This window comes from Sitophilus oryzae, unplaced genomic scaffold (assembly GCF_002938485.1).
Source record: "Sitophilus oryzae breed Bouriz unplaced genomic scaffold, Soryzae_2.0 scaffold_1442_pilon_pilon, whole genome shotgun sequence".
Taxonomy (NCBI): domain Eukaryota; kingdom Metazoa; phylum Arthropoda; class Insecta; order Coleoptera; family Curculionidae; genus Sitophilus; species Sitophilus oryzae.
Genome location: NW_022146107.1, coordinates 6359358 through 6379452, shown reverse-complemented (window position 1 = coordinate 6379452; position 20095 = coordinate 6359358). Strand labels below are relative to the sequence as shown.

At 33.3% G+C, this 20095-nt stretch overlaps 1 protein-coding gene across 3 annotated transcripts in view; it reads left to right on the top strand.

Annotated features, from left to right (window-relative positions):
* The first annotated feature begins 1372 nt into the window (after window positions 1-1372).
* LOC115877149 (NFX1-type zinc finger-containing protein 1-like) overlaps window positions 1373-20095 on the top strand; it is a 56433-nt gene continuing 37710 nt past the window's right edge. Inside the window, exons 1-8 of one of the 3 annotated variants that reach the window (XM_030893302.1) lie at window positions 1373-1608; window positions 2040-2147; window positions 8359-8738; window positions 8797-9925; window positions 11514-11959; window positions 13402-13701; window positions 13897-14036; window positions 14815-14965. In XM_030893302.1, coding sequence (XP_030749162.1) covers window positions 2045-2147; window positions 8359-8738; window positions 8797-9925; window positions 11514-11959; window positions 13402-13701; window positions 13897-14036; window positions 14815-14965 — 2649 coding nt within the window. In that variant the 5' untranslated portion in view covers window positions 1373-1608; window positions 2040-2044. Of the gene's footprint in view, window positions 1609-1670; window positions 1962-2006; window positions 2148-8358; window positions 8739-8796; window positions 9926-11513; window positions 11960-13401; window positions 13702-13896; window positions 14037-14814; window positions 14966-20095 lie in introns of those variants that run through there. The other 2 variants (XM_030893301.1, XM_030893303.1) reach the window with 2 other exon arrangements.

The window sequence follows — 20095 nt, the reverse complement described above, 5'->3', positions numbered from 1 at the left end:
AAAAAATATATTTACTTTGTTGATTTTATAATATTTATCTAAAAATTAAAGCTATACTATATAAAGTTTGTACACAGTATACGCTAGCAGATGCTAAAAAGGAATGTAAATAAATATTTAAGTACAAAATCTTAGTGTAAAAATAGAAAAATAAACCGTAGTTGAAACAAAACTTTTAAATTTGGCCTAGCAAAATACTCTTTCCTGTCAAAAAAAGTATATGTAGTAAAAATAACAGATATTGTTAAGAATTTTTCTTACAAGAATAGAAGTCGAGGCATGTTTTAATTACTTAATTGCCTCTAACAAAGTATTAAATAACTAAACACTTTGTCAATATAGAAACACTTAATATTTAATTAATAAACGCATAACTAGTTAAAGGAAAATACGAAAATAATTTAATCAGGTCCTGTATTACGTTTACACTTACCTGTGAAATGCAATTTCAGTGGATTTCTTCCTCTCTACACGTTGTCGACTGCAACAACTACTTACAGCACACGAAGACATGTTCGGAAAGTCCAAATTGTCCAAATATTCAAATAAAAACACAAAAATAGCCTTGGAAAATTAAAAAAACACTCACAGCAACGCACTTAACCTCAAAAACTGAACCATGAACTGAACTGTCAGAATTGCCAGTACCAATATGGCGTAACTGGGTACATTTCTCGATAGCTTATGCAGTGTTCCCAACTCTCAAAAATTTATCTCCCAAAAAATCTAAACACTTGCATCAAAAATCCCCAAAATATCCCTAAAAACCTAAAAAAATATCCCGAAAAAACCCTAAAATATAAATAATAATAAATAAACAATTTGTTGTGTTTTAAGTGGTTGACCTTGAAACGTCTGATCACAGCAATGTAGCCAACTGTTCGAAACTTTCCATTAAAGCAATATCAAACCTTCTTAAATCCAAACAACTAAAATCCCCACAACTGTTCTCCAAGATTCGGTGATTAAAATAAATAAATTATTTTGTTTTATTGATACTTCCCTATTAATTTTCAAAAATAGCAGTAGCGGTCTTATCTCCTCTTTGGTAGCGGTAAAATTCCATTGAAATTTTATCCCTAAAAATATCCCTAAAAATATCCCCAAAAAATTTTACTCCCTAAAAAAATCCCCATATAGATTTTTTCTCCCCAAATTTAGGGATAAAATCCTGGAGTTGGTAACACTGAGCTTATGTCGCCTCCCCCCCTTATAACCTCATTGAATGGAAAGTTTCGAACAGTTGGCTACATTGCTGTGATGGCGTTTCAAGGTCAACCACTTATTATTATTATTTATATTTTAGGGTTTTTTCGGGATATTTTTTTAGGTTTTTAGAGATATTTTGGGGATTTTTGATGCGAGTGTTTAGATTTTTAGGGAGATAAATTTTTGAGAGTTGGAAACACTGTTCTGTGGTCAGAAGTCAGTAGTTGGCAATTGGCGACATTGCTGCTTTTGTTATTCCCTATAATCAAGGGTTATTCCGATTACGCTGTGATTACCCGAACGCATCAATAAGAAATCCCCAATCTCCAACGTTGTGTGTAAGATCCTTTAAGATTGTGTGTCAGTGTCTCTGGCCAGTGTGCAGTAATTTCTCCACCGGTAAGTCAGTTTGTTAAGTCAGTTTATCCTGATAATATCTGAAAAAGGTATTATTAGTTCAATAATAATATTAGGCTAATCCGAATTTCCTGGATATATTATTTTCCAGGCTAGGGATATAAAGTGCAACATTTCACTAAAGTTACGGTGTAACTAAACGTCTAATCCTATGGTCTAATCTTTCTTTGAATCCATAGATAAATGGATCTTTCATACTGTTTATACATATAATGAACATTTGTCTATAATGAATGAGTCGTAATTTTGTATATCTTACCATGTTCTAGAACTATTATATTCAATGTTCCTATTCTAATATATCTCCATCATATCCTTATCATTGTCGATAATAGGTAGATAATATTTATGTTTTAATTATTATGATTTAATTTTTTTAGATTTTAATTTAGCTCATGTTTGGCTTTAATTAGGCGAAATGGGTGATTTCAATTCTAGGAGAAATGATAATGAAAATAGAAGAAATCCAGGAAGAAGAAAATATGTAAGATCTGATGGCAATGGAGCATCTTGGAGACCAGGTATATATTATTATTAATTAACTTAATGATGTCGTGAGATATTTCTCTCATTTAATGAAGTCTTGTTTACATGTGAGCCGTACACTGCACAATTTGATTAGCTCCACTTTTGAAAAATACCTAATAAATTTATATGTAAAACCCGAGGTAAAACCACTTATATTCATATTCGTAACTTTTTATATTAATAACATTTTTCCAAGCCTTATATAAAATTACGAATAGGTATACCAAGTGGTTTTACAATTAAATGTAAGATTTTCCGTAAAGTGGCGTTAATCAAATTTTGCAGTGAAAGGCTCATATATAGGTATATAACTACAAATAATTTTTATATAATTAACCTCGGCTAATTAGCTCTAATTTGATCATTTTTGTAAAATTTAGTGTTATGTGAGTGTGTATAAAATAGGGTTATTTTTAGAAAAACTAGAAAATATATAGGTATAGGGATTTATTAATATCATATAAATGTAAAAGCATTTCTTCTATTTTTGCATATTAAATTAAATCTTATCTCCTTATCACCTTGCACAAAACCAAATATTTTTATTCTGAATCATCAAAGATATTTAATTGAGTTTAAATTAGAGATGGGCAAAAGTAACCAGTTTTTGAATAACCGGTATTTTCCTCTAAAATAACCGGTTATTTAAAGGTAGTTTTTGTTTCACCAATTAACCTAATAACCTTGCATTAAGTTCAATAACCTATAGCCAGTTATTTTTTAAAAAATCGTACTTGTTTAAAACAACTAACAATTAAATATTAGCTGTTTGAATCGTAAATTTCGAAGAAGCGAACGGCACGGATCTTCTCGATATTACGACGATAACGGGAGATCCCGCTCCCGCTCCCAAAACGAAAATATATGACATCAAATGTCAAAATTAAATCAGGCATAAGGCGAACCCTGATGATAATAATCAAAACAACGGCCGAATGGCCCTGACAGGTCAGGGCCATAAAGCAAAGTACTAATGCCATAGACTACTACTAGCCACCAGCTAGCCAAGTGATACAAACCTAACTTCAAATAGATTCTCTAAATTCTATATTTAAATTTTAACCGACTTTAATGGATTTTCAACGGTTCTTCAAAAGTTTTTCACGGTTTCGCTCAGTTTCACCCACGTTTCACCGTAAATATATTTTATTTGTAGTTTGAAGTCTCTCTTGAAGCTTATATTAAGAATACAAAATTGAAGTTCAACATAGAAGTTCAAGTAATGAATGAAGATAATCTTTCATTATTTATTCATTCAGTCTCCTTTATTTTCTTTTGGTCTATTTTTTCTTGTGGTCTATTTTTCTCCATATTTGATTAAAATAACTTGGTTGTAGATTGTAGAACTTGTGGGTTGTATGGTTTATTTGAACGTTAAGTAATTACTAGTTTTAATATCATATCCATGTCTACTCAAAAAAGTGAGGTTAGCATTTTTATTTAAATTCATTTTGTACATATACATACTTACATTGCTACAATCTCTATTTAATCATGCGATTTAACTAAGTTTATTATCTAAATTTGAAGTAGACATATGGAGTGTAGAGGTAAATAAACCTATAGGAAAACTAAATATTTAGTTTTGCTAGGTTAGGTTATTTGAATAACCGGTTAATTTGTGTCGGTTAATTTTGTCAAGTTATTATTTTTTAAAGATAATTCCGGTTAACCTATAACTGGCTTTTTACCACTAACGGCCCATCTCTAGTTTAAATACCTTTGTGAATCATAGTCGCACATTAGGCAGCTGATTAACATAACAATATCATCAGACATGTCTGGTTGCCAACTTTTTTTTTCTGATTATTAAATTCTTTAAACAGAATAAAATATGTTATGATATTATTATAGTATCTGGAAGACAGTAAAAGTATTAGTGGTATATGTTTGCATTCCCTTAAAAACATATTTTGGGTTTTTAGCACATTCTGACAATTTTTTGTCTATGAAAGTGATACAACTAGTTTTTACAATTTCTATTTAAATACACTAGTATCTATAGAGGGTAAATCACAATAGGCCTCACAGGTTGCAGTGTTTCCGGCAGAGGACGACCCCTTATTATTAAAAAAATATATACAGGATGGTCTGAATTGTATTCAGAAATCTTCGGCAACTTATTCTACAGATAAAAATAAGCAAAAAAGTTTGTATAAATTTATATACTAAAATGCTTCGTTTTGGAGATTGTTTAATGTTTAATGTTTATTTCTATTTTTTTCAAATAATTTCTGAAGTAACGTCGATATTTGGCAGAAAATTGGTGTCTGGGAATTTCGATGGCACTGTGACTCTTACTAAACTCTTACTTGTAGGGGGCGCCACCTATGCATGGTTTGAGGAGCAGTGTTGCCAGATTGGGCGATTTTTAAATTTCTCTGGCGACTTCAATTTAAAAAAAAGTCGCCATTTGGGCAATTTGGGCCACAAAACTTGTAACATCAATTGCTAATTGCTGATATTAGCTTAATAATTTCTTTAATTCGTTCCTAAAAGGTGAAAATCGCAATTACATAAGTGGATTGATTTGACGATATCTATTTAAATTGCACATTTTTCAAGGCTAGTGCAGGCTAGTGTTCCAAATTTCAATCAGAATTTTTCTCTGTAAAAAGTCTTTAGATTTGAAATTTGAATATATTTCCCTCTGAAGGTTTTTGATCAATATATTTTTAACCGAAAAGACGTTAAGGCTTTCTTTCTTACTTGATTTTACTTAAAGATAGCGTTAAAATATCCTAAATAATATAAATACTACACATATACTAAGAGTATATTTACAATTTTTATTTATAGAAAAAACAAGTTTTGTTTGGATGTTCAAAAGTAGTTATAGATTGTTATAGCTATATTTTATTTTATATTATAACAATAAACCTAAACATATCTTTAAAATTAATGGAATTGATAAATTATTGATAGTTTTTAAGTATTATTTCTTATAACATTTATTAACAAGATAAATTATCGTAAGTGTAGAATGTTTAGGAGGGGCGTTAATCACCGCGACCTTACAGATCTATTGTGTGTTCCCCTTTCTTGAGTTATAAGTAATTTTTATTTAAATACACCAGTATCTATACAGGATAAAACACAATAGGCCTCACAGGTTGCAGTGTTTCCGACAGAGGACGACCCCTTATTATTGAAAAAAAAATCTATACAGGATGGTCTGAATTGTATTCGGGAATCTTCGGCAACTCATCATACAGTCTCAAGACTTACAACTGGATAAAAGCCAGTATCTGAGACGGCTTCACAGAGACCACCTCTCTATTTCCGACATCAGCCGTATGTTTATGGTACAGTTAAGTTTATGGTATAAACGGTTGTCGTCTCGGCGCACTCATTGATGAGGTGGTTTGGTGTTTCCCCATTTTTCTCAGAGAATTTGCATTCGTCGTTGTTTCTCAGCTTCAGTCTACTGAAGTGTTCGTTGAGGAGACAGTGTCTTATGTTAGAAGCCCTGTGACAATCTGAAGATTGTTCTTACTTAAATCAAGGAAAATCTTGGGGTTTTCTTGAGAAAATCGTTGATTTTTCTCGTTATATATAACGAGAACGTCTTAAGTTCTGAGAAATTTTTGTAGTGTTATATGTTAGTTTTTTTATTTTTTCAGATAAAAAAATGAGATTTGGTATATTAGTATATGACATAAATTAGGATTGGTTGACGTATTCAATTGTTTTCGGTCACTTCCTGTTTCACCGGAAATGACTACAACTTTTGATTTTTAAATGGCACCCTCGGTATTTTTTTTTCCTTTATTCGATAGAAAATTACATTCTACACATTCTAAATAGAATATGTCAACTTTTGAAATGTTTGCTTAAAAGAAAATTGAATTTTAAATTTCAATCTAGAGTGCTATGGCTGTGTTAAAAACACTAATTCATAATCAAGGAGCCTTGGAAAAATAGATTTGATCGTCTAATATTATTCGTGTCTTGTCCTGGCCAGTTAAAAGATGCCCAAATCGTATTTTTAAGCATATCTCAATTGTTTCAAATGGAACGAGGGTGGCTCATTAGCATAATTTGGAAAAAACATTTTTTTACGAATAATTTGGTACCACACACTAGAAAAAGTTGTCTTATATCCTTGGAAGATTCCCATTCCAAGTTACAGATGGAGTCTTCCGGGTTCTTGGGTTCCGCTTTAAGTTGGTTTGGAAATTGGAAGGCAGAACGGTTCTGCTCCAGTTAGTGGAGTGTTCGCTTCTTTTCCAGCTTGATCGTTTGCTTTTTCATTGCCTTCTGTCCCTTGATGATAGAGCGCTCAGAGTAGGAGGACTTTATTTTCTTCGCCTAATTTGTTCAGCTTCTCTAGGCATTCTTTGACCAACTTCGAATTAGCGGTGAGTGATTTCCTGTTTTCGATAATTCCTATCCAAAAAAATTGTACGCATCTTTCGATAGGGTAGGTGCCCATTGGTTCGGAGCGTTTAGTTTTCGGCCTAAATACTCCTATCCCTGTCCCTGCTTTGGTTTTGGAAGCATCGTTATACCACGTTATGGTATGGTCTTTGACATGCTGAGCAAAAGTTTCTCTCTCTTCCAATTCTTTTTATTGTTCAATACTACAGTGAGGTGTTTTTCAAAGTTTTATCTGTATGTGAACCACTGGGTGTTGGGGGAGTGGAATTTTCTTTTTGAGGGTGTTCCAAGCCCCCGGATCTGAAAATTCTTCCAGTACTGTTTCCGTCAATGGCCATTCTAATCATTGTCGCATTCGCATATCTACCGATGACATTGTGCAGTGATGTTAGCAAAATAAAAACACTAAATCACCACAATAGTGATGTTAGGTCTAAAATGTCCTCCATTGCTTATCTCATGGCACCTGTGATGTCCAATCTCTGTACTTTGCACAGGTTTTGCCTTGCTGTACGTTGCTCTAGTTTTGTGTACCAAGCAACTGTTTCATAAGTAATCGTGGGTCTTATTACCATTAGAGGTGCAACTCCATTTGTTTCCCGCCATTCTTCTGCATATCATGAGAGCCTTTGTGGCTTTGCTGGTAATGTTCTTAATATGCCTGTTCAATAGAAGTTTCCTGTTCAAGGATATTCCGAGATATTTGACTTCCTGCAATGGCAGTATTTTCTTTCCATCTAGATGGATTCTTTTCCATTTTTCAAACTTTTCTTTCTTCTGAATGACACTACCACGGTTTTCTCTGAGTTGATCCTCAGTCCTACAGTCCTGCACCACTCCTCAGTGATACGGAGTCCTCTTTGGATAATATCACACGTTATTAACATACAATTTTACCAGCGAGTGAAACGCTGGTCGCTGGTAAAAATTATCCAGTGATCGCCGGTACCGGATAAACATCGCTGTTTAAACTCATGTCCATACGCCCGGTCACCGTCTTGGCTCCTAGCGCAAGCCGCTACCGGAATCCGGCGAAGACGAGCGGTATTTGGTATCGCTGAGTCCTGGCGGTCCCGGTGACTGAAGTCGCTGCTAAAAGTAATCAGCAACCATCTGGTCGCTCGGTGGCTTAAAAGTCGCTGTTAAGCTCATCTCTAATATAAAAGTAGGTAAATTACTCAAATAACGTAAATGAACTTTGCTGTACGTATGCGCCCCCTTAAGATAAGGGAATATCTAGGTAGGTACGCGAGTTCCATATAAATTATCGTGAATCTGCCGGCTGTGTAAATGAATAAGCTGTGATCCGTTTTTGACCTTTTGATACGTTGTGAGCAATGATGGGCTGTGGGTAAATACCCAACGACTACATTAATAAAACCTGAGTATATATTTCTGTACATTTAGATGAACACCTTAATTTTATAAAAGCTGCTCCTGACAACCGCAATGTAATTACCCGGTATAACATCAGGAATATTGTAGATGTATTTCTGATACATATTAAGAGGTTATAATATAATATGTTTTAATTTTATTGCAGTCATATTAAGTACTAATCTTATTACTAATATGCTGGTCCAAATCCGTTTTTGCTCCGAATGTTAGCCTAACTTGTTGAACAATCTTTGTTATATCTTTTCTAAAATGTAATCAGAAATTTTCATATTCGTTTGAAGATAGGAATTAACTTTTTCTGGTATAATATATAGTCGTAATTCTTCTTATACATGATGGCGGTATTATAGTCTAAGATTAAAGAAGTCTACGCTCCACTATTTGCTTAGGCTCAGTTGTATTGATTTATTATTTTAAATTTTTTAGGCCATGGGCATACTGCCGGAAGTTCAGGATTTAATCAAAATAGGGCAGCAAATTCAGGTCGGAATAATGACAGACGTTTAAACCAAAGACCATCCTATACTAATCGACCGGAAAGAAGCATGGGATTTAAATATATAGAAGACTTGCTAACACTTGATCCCAAGGATGTAGTATTTAAATTGTCAGATGATAAAAATGGTTTTATAAAACTTCTAAATAGTACATCAATTAGCAGTGATTTGATCATTTTAATCTTAAATCTGATACAAAAAGTTTGCGAAGTCTCTTTTAATGATGTAAAAATTAAACTTTTAACTAACATATTACGTAGTAATTTCATGGATAAACTTACCAGTTATATAGCTTCCATCCCAAATCAGGTATATTAATGTTTTATTTCAATCAAATTATTTTCGTAATATTTGTACTTTATTTCAGTCTTCAGCTAACAAAAACAACAATAGTTATTTTTGGAAGGATACTGATAATTTTTATAATAATTTGTTATTGTTAGCAACAACTGTACATGAAATAATTCCTTCATACTCAGAAAATATACATCAGATATTAACTACTTTTCATGTCTTTGTACCTTTAATTGAACAACAGCATGCCATACACATATCTGATGGTATTAAAGAATCACTGAAACATTTATTATTTGTTTTAAAGAAAGATATAGAGTGTTTACAAACACAACCTAGACAGAAAGATAAAATAGTTGTGGATGAACTTGAACCTCCTAATGACTTCAGAGACATTGCCGTCGTACCAACAGCTGCAGAAATTCTATTGGAAAAATCACCATACTTACGTTCAAACATTATTAATGGAGCTTATAAGAATTATGATCACTATTTAGATATACAGTTTCGATTATTACGTGAAGATTTTGTATCTCCATTACGTAAAGGAATTCAAAATTTTTTATTTAACGAGAATAAGGATAAAACAGAACGAAGGAAATTGGAAAATATAAGATTTTATAAAAATGTTATGTTTTTGGGTGCTGAACCGGTAAATGAAAACTACTGTTACAAAGTTCAGTTTGATTTTAACAAAAAAAGGACGTCTCGTTCATTTGAAAATTCAAAAAGATTTATGTTTGGGTCTTTGATATGTTTCACTAATGACAGTTTTAGAACACTACTATTTGGAAAAGTTGTTGAAAGGGATGTCAAACTTTTAGATAGCGGTATTGTAGTTATTGGGTTTGAGTCCAACATAAACATCGATTTTAAAACTACTTATTTGATGATAGAAAGTAGTATTTATTTTGAACCATATTTTCATGTGCTCAATGTACTGAAAGAAATGGACGGCAACAACTTTCCTATGGAAAAATATATAATAAGAGTAGAGACAAATGTCAATCCCCCCAATTACTTACTGAAAATTGATCCAGTGTTTTATAAAATTGATGGTACAAGTGTATGGCCTTTAAATATTCCAGATGATAAATCGTTCTATAATTTTAATGATTCGCAGTTGAAAGCATTCAAAGCGGCTCTAACTGAAGAATTTTGTATTATTCAAGGACCACCTGGAACAGGAAAAACGTTTTTAGGTATTATTTTTTACGTATCTTTGTTAATTTTGTGCGGGATACGGTTTTTCTAGTACTGTTCTTTTCCGTTCTAGTACTGTGGCACGCATGCGCAGAAGGAATCTTTCCATCTGCGCATGCGCTGTTGAAACTAACAAGGGCACAAAAATCATGCTGTATTTTTTGTATCGAAAAAAAACGGTGTCAAAGGCGGCTGGAGAACGATAATCGATGATAATTTTGTCGACGTCATTTACTTAAAATTGACATAAAACTTGTCTAAATTACCACTTGTTATAGGAAGATTAAAAAAGGACAGAACGTTTTTTTCGGACGCACAAATCTATTTTGTAAATATTATTTTTTCTCGAATTTTAATATTATAATAAGTTACAATCTTCTTAAGGCCAACTGACAGTAAGCGCCATTAAAAAATATAGAACAGTACGGATCAAGTAAATTACGTCTAGGGTTTGACCTCGTCAAAATTATCATCGGTTGTCATTCCACAGCCATCTTTGACGCCGTTTTTCTTTAATCATATGGTAGAAAGCTTAAACAGCTTAAAGATGCGTTTTAATGAGGACTTTTTTAAAATCGCAGTTACAAAAAGTGATAAAATCGGCTATTTAAACTGTGGTGGAATATTTGGTATAAACTATGGTTGGGGTGTAAACTGTAGTCAAATATTTATTTGATAAAAAACAGGATTTTTTAATACTTTTCCCCCTTTATAATTTGTTTTTATATCAAAATAAATTGTATAAGTAATATACCGGGTGCGTCTCAAAAGTAGCTTATCTCTATAACTTTTTTATTTTTTCAGAAAAAGAAATTTGATAGTATATGACATAAATTAGGATTGATTGACGTATTCAATTGTTTTCGGTCACTTCCTGTTTCACCGGAAATGACTACAACCGTTGATCTTTAATTATGTGACACCCTCGGTATTTTTTTACTTTATTCGATAGAAAATGACACTCTGAATAGAATGACATATCATATGTCAACTTTTGACATTTTCGCATATGGTTTATTTGAAATTATAACGTGCGATTCATAACGACAATTTGACTCGAAATACCAAGTGTGTGGTACCCAATTAATCGCAAAAGAATGCTTTTTCCAAATATGCTAATGAGCCACCCTTGTTCCATTTGAAAAAACTGAGTTGTAATTAAAAATAGAATTTGGGCATCTTCTAACGTGACAGGGCAAAACACGAAAAACAGTCGATCAAATCTATTTTTCCAAGGCTTGTTGATTAAAAATTAGTGTTTTTAACACAGCCATGGAACTCTAGATTTAAATTTAAAATACGATTTTGTTTTAAACGAAAATGTCAAAAGTTTACATATGATATATCATTCTATACGGAGGGTGCCATTTAAAAATAAAAAAGTTGTAGTCATTTCTGGTGAAACAGGAAGTAACCAAAAACAATTGAATACGTCAGTCAATCCTAATTTATGTCATGTACTAAAATACCAAATTTCGTTTTTTTATCTGAAAAAATAAAAAAGTTATAAGGGTGAGCCACTTTTGAGACGCATCCGGTATATATTTCAATAAGTACTGCCCAGTTTAATTAACAAAAACTTTTTAGGCCTTAAAATAGCTCATACGTTATTGAACAACCATACGGCATGGTTTGATAGGTCACCAATACTGGTTATTTGCTTTACAAACCATGCTTTGGATCAGTTTCTTGAAGGAATACTTCCAGTTACCCATAACATAATAAGAGTGGGTGGACAGTCAAAAAATGAACACATGAAAAATTTTAATTTAACGCGTAAACGTACTAGACAGACGGAGACTGCAGTTCACCAGAGACGACACGAAGTTAACGATTATAGGAACATGTTAAAAACAATTAATCAGTTATTAGATCAAATTGCTTCCAAAGATGCTATATTAGATTTTCGGAACTTTTCGGAAATTGAAGATTTCAAAGACACCTGGTTTGCAGGGCATTTAAGAGGAGATAATATTTTGCAATGGTTATTGGAGGGAAAATATATGAACCATTTTCAGAAGCCTACGCCGTTTGTAAGTATTTATTTGCGAATGTTTCTATCAGTCAGTTATATTACATTAATACCTTATTATATTACACATATATGTACATATTCCGTACATTCCAGTTCAATGCTGTCATAACTTATTTCTTTCGGAAAATGAGATATGGTGATAACCCTATATAAAGGTTTGACTCTATTAACCACGTAAATTACTAACATAAATATAAAAATTAAAAGTCATATGTTATTATTTTGTTACATTTGGCTCTATGGAAATGGCAGCAATAATTTAATATACTATTAACACAATAACATACATATACAGTTATGGCAGTGTTGGATATGCGATTTTTTGTTACATATAGATATTGCTTGTCCGCTATTTTACAAAAATAGGCGGATTCTTTCAAAATAACAACTATAGTTAGTGCAAATTGGTTAGTTTTAACTCTTAAGTATTAACATATTGAAATAGTCTCACCTTTACTAACAGACCGTCTCGTCTGAGAGACGCATAAAAAAAATACATATTTTGTTTGTGTCTAAAAGATTTTTTGTAAGTGGAGTGAATCATTAACATTAAAACTACAGGAAAAAAATTTCTAATGCTTATATTATGCGAACATGTTTTATATTTTTGAAATAAAAGTACTAGTTTTGGATTTTTGACATATATTTGCTTCTCATCGAGATCGGAAAAAAAACGACAGGAAAATGAAAAAATATATTTATTATTAAATTTATCATATAAAAACCTATCTATTAAGCACAAAAAATCAAAAGAAAATATAAAGAATAAAAAAATGACAATGACTAAAGATGGGCTTGTTCCCTACACACTTTTTTGCGCATTCCAAACAAATTGTTCTCTTCACTTTCTTCGATATTAGTCTAATGATCGGACACATCCATATTTTCATCATCTATAACAAAACATACACAGCTACATACCATTAGATATTAGTTAAAAACCGTTTTTTATCTTCTAATTCGAATTCAGAATTATGATCGCTCTCTATAGCAAAATTTTCGCAATACGGCATTTGGATTCTATGTCACTATTTTGTTATTATCGCTGCCAGTCTCTTCAAACCACCTTTAGAAGAGTATCCTTCTAATTTTGCTCGCCATACTTCACATGTTTTGAGCTACTTGGTGCTTTATTCATTCCACGAATTAAAAAAAAACTTACGTTAACGCTAACACTCCACAGTTTGAACTAAAATATTTCGAAAACTACACGCTTTCTCAAATTGCCCTGCCGATGCCGGCCTTTAACTTGTTTTGATGTGTATTGAAATTACATAGTTGGATGATAGTTAGAAGCGGTGAGGAGGGAAGATGTCATATGTCCAGCTAGTCCGTTGCGTCTGTGCGTCTGTGAGACGGGGTGTTAGTACTTAAGGGTTAAAGCTAGCCGTAAACAACACAGTGAAAAATTATGTTATTTAAAAGGGGCTTTAAATATAGGTTATGGGAACTGCACAAGAGATGCCTTTAAATAACGAATATGAAGTAGACCATCTATCCGCTTATGATGACAATGACAATAGAGTAGACTTAGATGAATTTGATGATATTGAAAGAGATACTAGTTTTACACTAGAACCTTTGATTAGCTTGAAAGGGCTCAACCAAAAGTTGAATTCATTGTATCAGGCCTTAAATTTAATTAAAAGCGATTCTGACTCTACTTTAGAGTCAATGATAAAAATAGAACAATTTGAAATGGAAATTTATGACACTCATTCGACTATTGAGTATGTGGAGGTTTGTATAAATAGGAATATACTACCATATGATTGATTAAAAAACGGCGTCTAGTTGGCTTTGAAGTGAACATCGATGACATTCCCCATATAATTTTACATATAAAATGACTACGATCTTTATTTCATACCCATCGCTGACGTCAGTTTTTTCGATCTATTGTATTTTTTGGTTTTGTCTAATTATCTTTCTTAGACTCAATTAAATACCTATTCATATCAACGTAATAGAAGAATGCCACCTTTAGTTGATTTACAAAATCCAAAATCTGTGCCACCAGCTAGAAGATGGCTAGTTTATTTTTATTATTTGGATAAGCTCAGGGATAATTTAAGGTAAATTTATTATAGGTATTTAGTCTTAAATAATCACTTTTTTTTATTTAATTCTATATCACCTTTGTTGACGCAAAAAGAAGGCTTATTAATGCATTATTAAATTTAACGTAAACAATTTTTTTTGTATTCTATAGTACAAAAAAATTAAATCGTGGATTGTAATTACAATACAATAAACTCAAACGGCTTTAATATAAGGTCTAGATTTATGGAAAAAAAGATAATAAACTGTACTCTAAATATCACAATACACTGTGGAACACATTTTTGCAGATTGTACCAGTATGATGCTTTGACCTTTTATAAAATACTATAACAAACTTATGTTGTTTCTTTGTTGTCAAAACAATATGTCGAAATATTGAAGCTCTCCATAGCAAACACATCAAAGTAGTTAAGTCAAAACAGCACTGATTTTTCCTTGTGTTGTAGAAATAAATAATTTGTCATTATTAAAATAACGTTGAAATTTGTTTAAAATATCAATTATTTTTTTAAATGTTAATTAATTTAATTTTATGTAGGAAAAAAAATGCTTATAGCTAGGGTTTCCATACGTTCGAATTTACCCGGACATGTCAACATCTATTATTTGTGTTTCAACATGTTTTCTATAAAGTATTCGACATATTTTATTCCTAGTAGACTTTCAGGGTCATTCCACTAATTTTTTTCTTTCCTTGCTGTCCGGTTAATTAAGTAAAAAAAAATTGATTCAATTAGTGCCTTCAAGTTCAACAACAGTTATTGACTAAGGAATAATTAATTTTTACAGAAATAAATATAAAAAAACGACAACCAAATATCAAGAGGCTTTTCGCCTTTACAATGATCTACGACAGATGGAAGATGCTCGCATAATGGGAGATTGTCGTCTGATAGGTATGACCACAACAGGAGCAGCCCGATTACGTAGCACCATACAGGTAATAATAGACGACATACATTGAGTAGATGTACAAAGTGGCGCTACTCATACGACGCGGAGGCTCCAAGGAGAACGGTAATTTGTATTGAAATACAATTTTGAGAGCATTAATTGAAAGCATTTATAAAAATATAGAGTTTTACAGGGTGTCCGCAAAAAAAATTACACATCTAAGTTCCGTTTTTTGTAATGGAACACCTTATATATTTAAGTGAATTTTGAATTCTAGAAAAAAAAATAACGGTGAGTTCCATTAAAAGAATGACTAGAATGTAGAATGGGCGGACGTGGGTTTATCACCGCGACCTTACAGATCTATTGTGTCCCCCTTTCTTAGGTTATAACTCATTATACAGTCCCAGGGCTTTGACAAAAGCCAGTATCTGAAACGGTTTTATAGAGGGTAGTTCTCCATCTCCAATATCCAGGGTTGGCATGATTTAAATCATGATTTAAATCGTGATTTAAATCAAGTGATTTTTTTTAATTTTAATCATGTGATTTAAATAAAAAAATCAACTTTTTTAAAACTTTACAATAAATCGAAAAATAACTGTAAAAGTTATAAAAATGTGTCCTAGAAAACTATATAAAATATTTCTATAGCATATATACCCTATATCTATTCGTTAAATAAAATGTTATAAAACTATATAATGTTCATATGTATATGGCATATACATATCAAATCTATACGGATCATCGCGTATCCCTGCAATGTGTTGGAGTTGAAGCCGAGTTAAAGACAACTAGATAACCGGTCCATGTATATTTCACATAAGTTCGTCTGTTAGAAAAACGCTGGCGCAATAGCGCAACTCCAAAATTCCGAATATCCGAATTAGTTTTAGCTTGGCCTTGTGGAACGCGTGGTCGAACGGGAGCGCAAACACGATCCTCATTTCTGTGCCTCATTTCTTATCCATCTGTCTTTGTGTTCGCATCGCGAACGAAAGCCGTACGAAGCTGTACGAATGAACAGCTTATGCTCTGATTGGTTTAGTTATCCGATCGATAATTAAAAATTCACGCTTGCGCACAACGCTTGTGTTTCACTAACTGAGCGAAGATTTATATACCCATTTCACCGGCTCGGCTTCACAGAATGCAGTTTGGAGTCAATATACGTTAGTTAATATATATATGGTATATGGGTCATTGTGACCGACGGGCGACGCGCCATATTTATTTGCTCGGAATTCACCCCCACCTAGTTCTATGGCCTTCTGCATCTCGTTACTTTTAAAGTTAGTGTTGCCTAAGCAAGCGGAGGGAATATAGTACGTCCAGAGCAATTTGTGTTTTGCTAACGTAGTATCAAAATATTAAGGCGGCCACCTTGACCGCACCACACTTATAGTGTAAGTTTTTTGTATTGTGCATATTGTTGAAAACACGTGTTTTAAAAATGGCTGGTGGTGCAGGCCCTTCAAAAAGGATTCGATATGGTGATTCAAACTACGATGAACAAGCATTCAAGTGGTTTGACGAATTTATGAGTGGCAGTGACGAGGACAGCGTCAGCGAAAGTAAATACGAGGTTAGTGACCATAATTCTGAATCTGAACAGGAATGTGACCAAAATGATATAGAGGAAATGGAAACCATGTATTCAGATGAAACAGAATCTGAAGACGCCGAGCAGACTGCGGTCCCTGGTGGTTCTAAGCATTTTTATGGGAAAAACAGGTACAAGTGGTCTTCTGAAAGTTTTGTTTCGCGGAGTAGAACACAGAAACACAATATAATTACACGTGTGCCTACTCTACGAGGTAATGCTGCATTATTGGGCGATAAGGCATACCCTATGGCAGTGTGGAATTTATTAATTTCTGATGAAATGTTGATAATATTTTGCACTGGACTAACGAGAAAATAGAAAGACATAGACAAAAATTCACAGATACTTCCAGAGCTGAACATCAAAATTTAGATGCAGTTGAACTAAAAGCGTTCATTAGCTTGTTATTTTATACCGCCATTTTTATATCAAACCACGAACATATTGATAGAATTTTTGCGACAGATGGAAGTGGACGAGATATTTTTCGTTGCGTAATGAGTAAGCAGAGATTTGCGTTTCTTTTATCCTGTTTACGCTTCGATAATCCTCTGGAGCGCCAGGAAAGACGCAAGGAAAATCCTACATCACCAATATCGGAAGTATTTGAAAAGTTTGTTAGCAATTCCCAGGCTATATATTCTCTGGGTACAAACTGCTGTATTGACGAAATGCTGGTGTCATTTCGAGGGAGGAGCAAGTATAAAATGTATATGCCAAATAAGCCGTGTAAATATGGTATTAAAATTGTATGCATGACTGATTCACGCACACACTACTTCTTCAATGGGTATATTTATACCGGTAAAGACTCGGATGGGTTTGACTTAGATGAATCTTTGAGAAAATTTTCAAAACCAACACAATCTGTACTAAGACTAGTAAAACAAATTGAAGGATCCAATCGCAACATTACAGCTGACAATTGGTTCTCATCATTAGAACTAGTTGAGCAACTAAAAAATCGTGGCCTTACATATGTTGGCACAATGAAAAAATCTAAAAGGGAAATTCCGCTTGATTTCTTACCTAATAAGAGTAGGAAAGTTGGCAAGGATGGAATGTTATTTGGATTTACAAAGGAAGTGACTCTTCTTTCATATGTTCCCCGAAAAAATAAATCGGTGATTCTCATATCCTCAATGCACCATTCGAAGGTCTTTGATGAGAATTCGCAAAAACCGGAAATTATAACATATTACAATTTTACAAAGGGTGGAGTGGACGCCCTTGACGAGAAATGTGCTAAGCATTCGACAAGTCGACGTACCAGAAGATGGCCTATGGTAATTTTTTTCCGCATATTGGACATTAGTGGGGTAAATGCTTTTGTCGTCCATCAGGCATTTAAAAATAACCCTGTCCTTGAGAAAACCGACTTTCTAAAACTACTTGGAGAGGAACTAACGAGGCCACATTTAGAAAGGAGCAATAAATACTAGAATACCACGGGAGTTGAGATTTTCTATAAGAAGAATTTTAAGACTTCCAGAAGAATCTCCTGAACCTAGTGGCGTGGAGAAACTAGAAAAGAGAAAAACATGCTATACATGTCCCTCACAAATAAAAAGAAAGACTTTTCATTTGTGCTTCATGTGCACCAAACCTATATGTCTAGAGTGCTCTACCAAGTTATGCAGGAACTGTAGGTGTAATTTGTGATTTTTTTTCTAAATATTCACTTAGTGTGATTTTTGTAAAGAAACGTTTTTTAAATAACATTTTTATTATTTTTAGTGTATATTGACTTTTAACTTGAAGGAAAAATAACATATTTGTTTTTTGGGTTATTTGTTTTTGTAGAATAGGAGTTTGTTACCTTATAATAGTACTTAAAGAAAGAACTAAATATTATTTAAACTTAAAATAGATGCAGGTTGTTAGCGTTTAATAAAAAATAATTAGAAAATTAAATATTTTATCGCAAATATAATATATTAGCGACGCTAATGTGAGTTGTTTTATCTTTAAATGTAATATGGTTTTTTATGTAAAATATGATTTTTTTTGTAAATTTAATCTACCACCTATGTTCTCATAGTATAGAGATTTATAATCGTTTTGTGTCAGTTTTAATCATCTGCTGATGCACTGCAGAAGTAAAGTGTTTTGGTGTATTGTGGTAAATTAGTGTTTTGTTTTGCTGTTGTAACATTCCGGTTCCAACCCTCAACTCTAATTATGTTATTTACTTTTTGGTTTGTTTTAACTCTTATGTTAACACATGTTTTTTTCAGTATATAGCTTTTCTCATTTCTTTTGCTTTCATTGAATTTCTCTCAGTGTAGCTATAAACCTGCGATCTCTCACGTACGCCAATTTGAAGGTCACAAAACTTGGTCACCCTCACTTCAATAGTGCCGACGGTTTTTGTCGCTTCTCTACGATTGTTCTTCTCTGGTTAAAACTCCCGTGACAACCACAAGATCGTTCTCACTTAAATCAAGCAAAGATTTTTTTTTGTCATTAGTCTTGAGAAATTTCTTCGAGTGTCTTCCACCTTTCAGGATTTCCATTTTAAGTTACAGATGGAGTCTTCCAAGTTCTTGTGTGTGTTACTATTTTTAGATTAGAATGTCGAATATGTGGAAGGAGGGTTAATAACCGCGACCTTACCGATCTATTGTGTGTCCCCCTTTCTTAAGTTATAACGAGTTATAACTTATAGACAGGTTATAGGGGTTAGTTCTCCATCTCCTATATAAGTCGTACCATACATACGTTCATAGCACGAATGGTTGTCGTCTCGGCGCACTCATGTCCTCCATTCACGCAGTTGTGCAGCTCTGAACTGTTCAAGAGCGCGATACTCTCACTCCATTCAATTGAGTCATAAAGTTCAGAACTGTTCCGCGCCATATGGAGGCACCAGGCTATCGCGTACAGCTCCTTTCAGAACCGTTCTGAGTAGCTCAGGGCGTAAAGTTCTGGAACTTGAAATTCGCGAATGGAGGACAGCAAGTGATAAGGTGTTCTGGTGTTTTCCCATTTTCCCCACAAAATCTTCTGATTCTAAAAAAATCGCTCTTATTTTTTAGCTTCAATCTACTGAGGTGTTCATTGAGGAGACAGTGTCGTGTTAAAAAAAAACCGTGACAAATCAAGCTTGCCCTTACTCAAATCTAGGAAAATCGTTTTTTCGGTCGTAACTTCTGAGAAATTTCTTCGTGTGTCTTAGACCGTTGGAGGATTCCCATCCCAGGTTACGGATGTAGTTTTCCTGGTTCTTGAGTTCCGCGTTTAGTTGGTTTCCACTTGGAAAGCAGAACGGTTCTGGTCCAGTTAGTTGGAGTTCCTTTTCTAGCTAGATCATTTGCTTTCTCGTTACCTTCTATCCCTTGGTGAACTTGCACCCAGAGTAGTAAGAGTTTGTTTTCTATGCCTATCTATCCTTATCTAGGCATTCTTTGACCAACTTGAATTGATTGATACTCGCGAGTTCGTCGATATATTTGATTGATAAGCGAATTCATCGCTTTTAACGCTGCTTGACTATTAGATAAGATGGCTATTTCTTGTTTCCGATAGTTCCGATCTAAGATAAGTTATACGCATCTTTCGTAGATA